This window comes from Atta colombica, unplaced genomic scaffold, assembly GCF_001594045.1.
Source record: "Atta colombica isolate Treedump-2 unplaced genomic scaffold, Acol1.0 scaffold102, whole genome shotgun sequence".
Classification (NCBI taxonomy): domain Eukaryota; kingdom Metazoa; phylum Arthropoda; class Insecta; order Hymenoptera; family Formicidae; genus Atta; species Atta colombica.
In genome coordinates this window covers 888930-890949 of record NW_017259187.1, presented here as the reverse complement: position 1 = coordinate 890949, position 2020 = coordinate 888930, and the positions used below count along the sequence as shown (strand labels likewise).

At 37.5% G+C, this 2020-nt stretch overlaps 1 protein-coding gene across 1 annotated transcript in view; it reads left to right on the top strand.

Moving 5' to 3' along the window:
• LOC108687802 (lysine-specific histone demethylase 1A) overlaps nt 1-1714 on the top strand; it is a 112378-nt gene extending 110664 nt beyond the window's left edge. Inside the window, exons 12-14 of the mRNA XM_018193766.1 lie at nt 306-518; nt 723-921; nt 1383-1714. Of these exons, the coding sequence (XP_018049255.1) occupies nt 306-518; nt 723-921; nt 1383-1570 (600 nt within the window). The 3' untranslated portion in view covers nt 1571-1714. The remainder of the gene's footprint in view (nt 1-305; nt 519-722; nt 922-1382) is intronic.
• Nucleotides 1715-2020: the final 306 nt, after the last annotated feature.

Genomic DNA, 2020 nt, shown 5'->3' with positions numbered 1-2020 from the left:
AAGATTAAAAAAAATTTTAATTTAAAAATTAAAATAAGTTTTAAAAATTGTATACATATAAAAAATTGTATACATATAAAAATATTTAAAAAAATTTTTTGTGGACGTTAAATATTTTTTCGACTTTTCGTATTCTAAGCTCGAATGCTATTTGTTCACAAATTTTTTTCAGCCGATGTTTTCTATCTCAACTCTGCAACTCGTTTTTAGGCAAAAATATCGTACAATGTCAAAATTCCGGAAAAGAGTTTCCATTCGTATTTCAATATAGTTTCAATCTCGTAATTTTCCCTTTAATCTCTTAGGTAGTACTATGCTTCGAGCGCATTTTCTGGGATCCAACGGCCAATTTGTTCGGCCACGTGGGAAGTACCACCGCATCGCGTGGCGAGCTCTTCCTGTTCTGGAACTTATACAAGGCACCAGTTCTATTGGCCCTCGTCGCTGGTGAAGCAGCTTGCGTAATGGAAAATGTCAGTGACGATGTTATCGTCGGCCGTTGCATCGCCGTCCTGAAAGTAAGTGGATGAAATTTCTAGTCAAAGTGCGCAGAGAGGGTGAGGAGGATGGATAGTCTTACTTAGATTAAGTATAGAAACGTATTTTATAATAATAATTATCATCTTACATACTTCATATCATCTTACATATCTTCGTTATGTTTTATCGAAAAAAAAAAGAAAAAAGATAGAAGAGGTTGAAGAAAAACTTTATTCTCATAGGGCATTTTTGGAAACCAAGTGGTACCGCAACCGCGTGAAAGCGTCGTGACGAGGTGGCGGGCGGATCCTTGGGCACGAGGTTCTTACAGTTTCGTCGCGGTCGGCAGTTCCGGCAGCGATTACGATCTTCTAGCAGCACCCGTCTCACCTCCGCACTTAGTTAATCAACCCCCACCGCAGCCGAGAGTCTTCTTCGCAGGTAAATATTAATTCGATACTTTTTATGATATTGCTTATTATCGAGACATAAAATACTTTTTAAGTTCTTCTGCTGAAGAATTATATTTGCGTTTGCCATCTGTTTGCATCCCCGTAAATATATATATATGCATCGCTCACGTTTGCGGCATAGCGATTGATGTGCAATGTAATTTACCTCGCTACGATACTCCATTTCCAACTCGTGTGTGTGGTAATTCCGCGCGTTAACACTGTTTAAAGATTCTACTATTTGCGAAATGTTGTCACGTAAATAAGGTGAATTAGCGTTTGCGGGATTTAACGAAGTGTAATAAATGTCAGAAGAAATTTGTCTATAAACAAGCACGAAAATGTAATGGCGATACAAAATGTAATAAATTCATCTAAGATAAATGTCACATCGTAATAAACTTTTTTCACGAGAGTGCATGTTGACCTATTTACACGACGGGTTTTCAGGGGAGCACACTATACGGAATTATCCAGCCACCGTACATGGCGCATTCCTCAGCGGCCTTCGTGAAGGTGGACGTATAGCCGACCAACTTTGTGGAAGTCCTTATGCGCCACCAACAATGACAGCTTCAGTTCCGCCAACGACGGGGATCACGCCAACAGTAAATACCGGCAGCAGTTCGACGCCTTAATATTTTCGCATCGACTATGTCATTTTTGTCTTTCTGTATGCGAAGAAACTCCGAGGATGGTCATTTACGAAGAAACTCTTCCTTGAGATTCTTCCGGAAAAAAAAAAAAAAATTCTTCGCGATAATCTCAAATCATGCGACAACTTGACGTACTCATTAACTTGCTAATTTCACAACTTATGCGTAATTATTTTCAGTGAATCACTTAACTCAGTGACATTTATGACTTAATTCGATTATGTGAAAAAATGAAAGTATATTAAATGATTTTAAAACGCTCAATTTTTCATAGTATATTATAATTGTGTTAAATATATACACACATATACACGCGCGCGCGCGCGCGCGCGTGTGTGTGTGTGTATATATATATATATATATATGTATATTCATACATACAAATATACAGCTCAAATGTTTTATTTATCATCATCATTATTCATATGCATA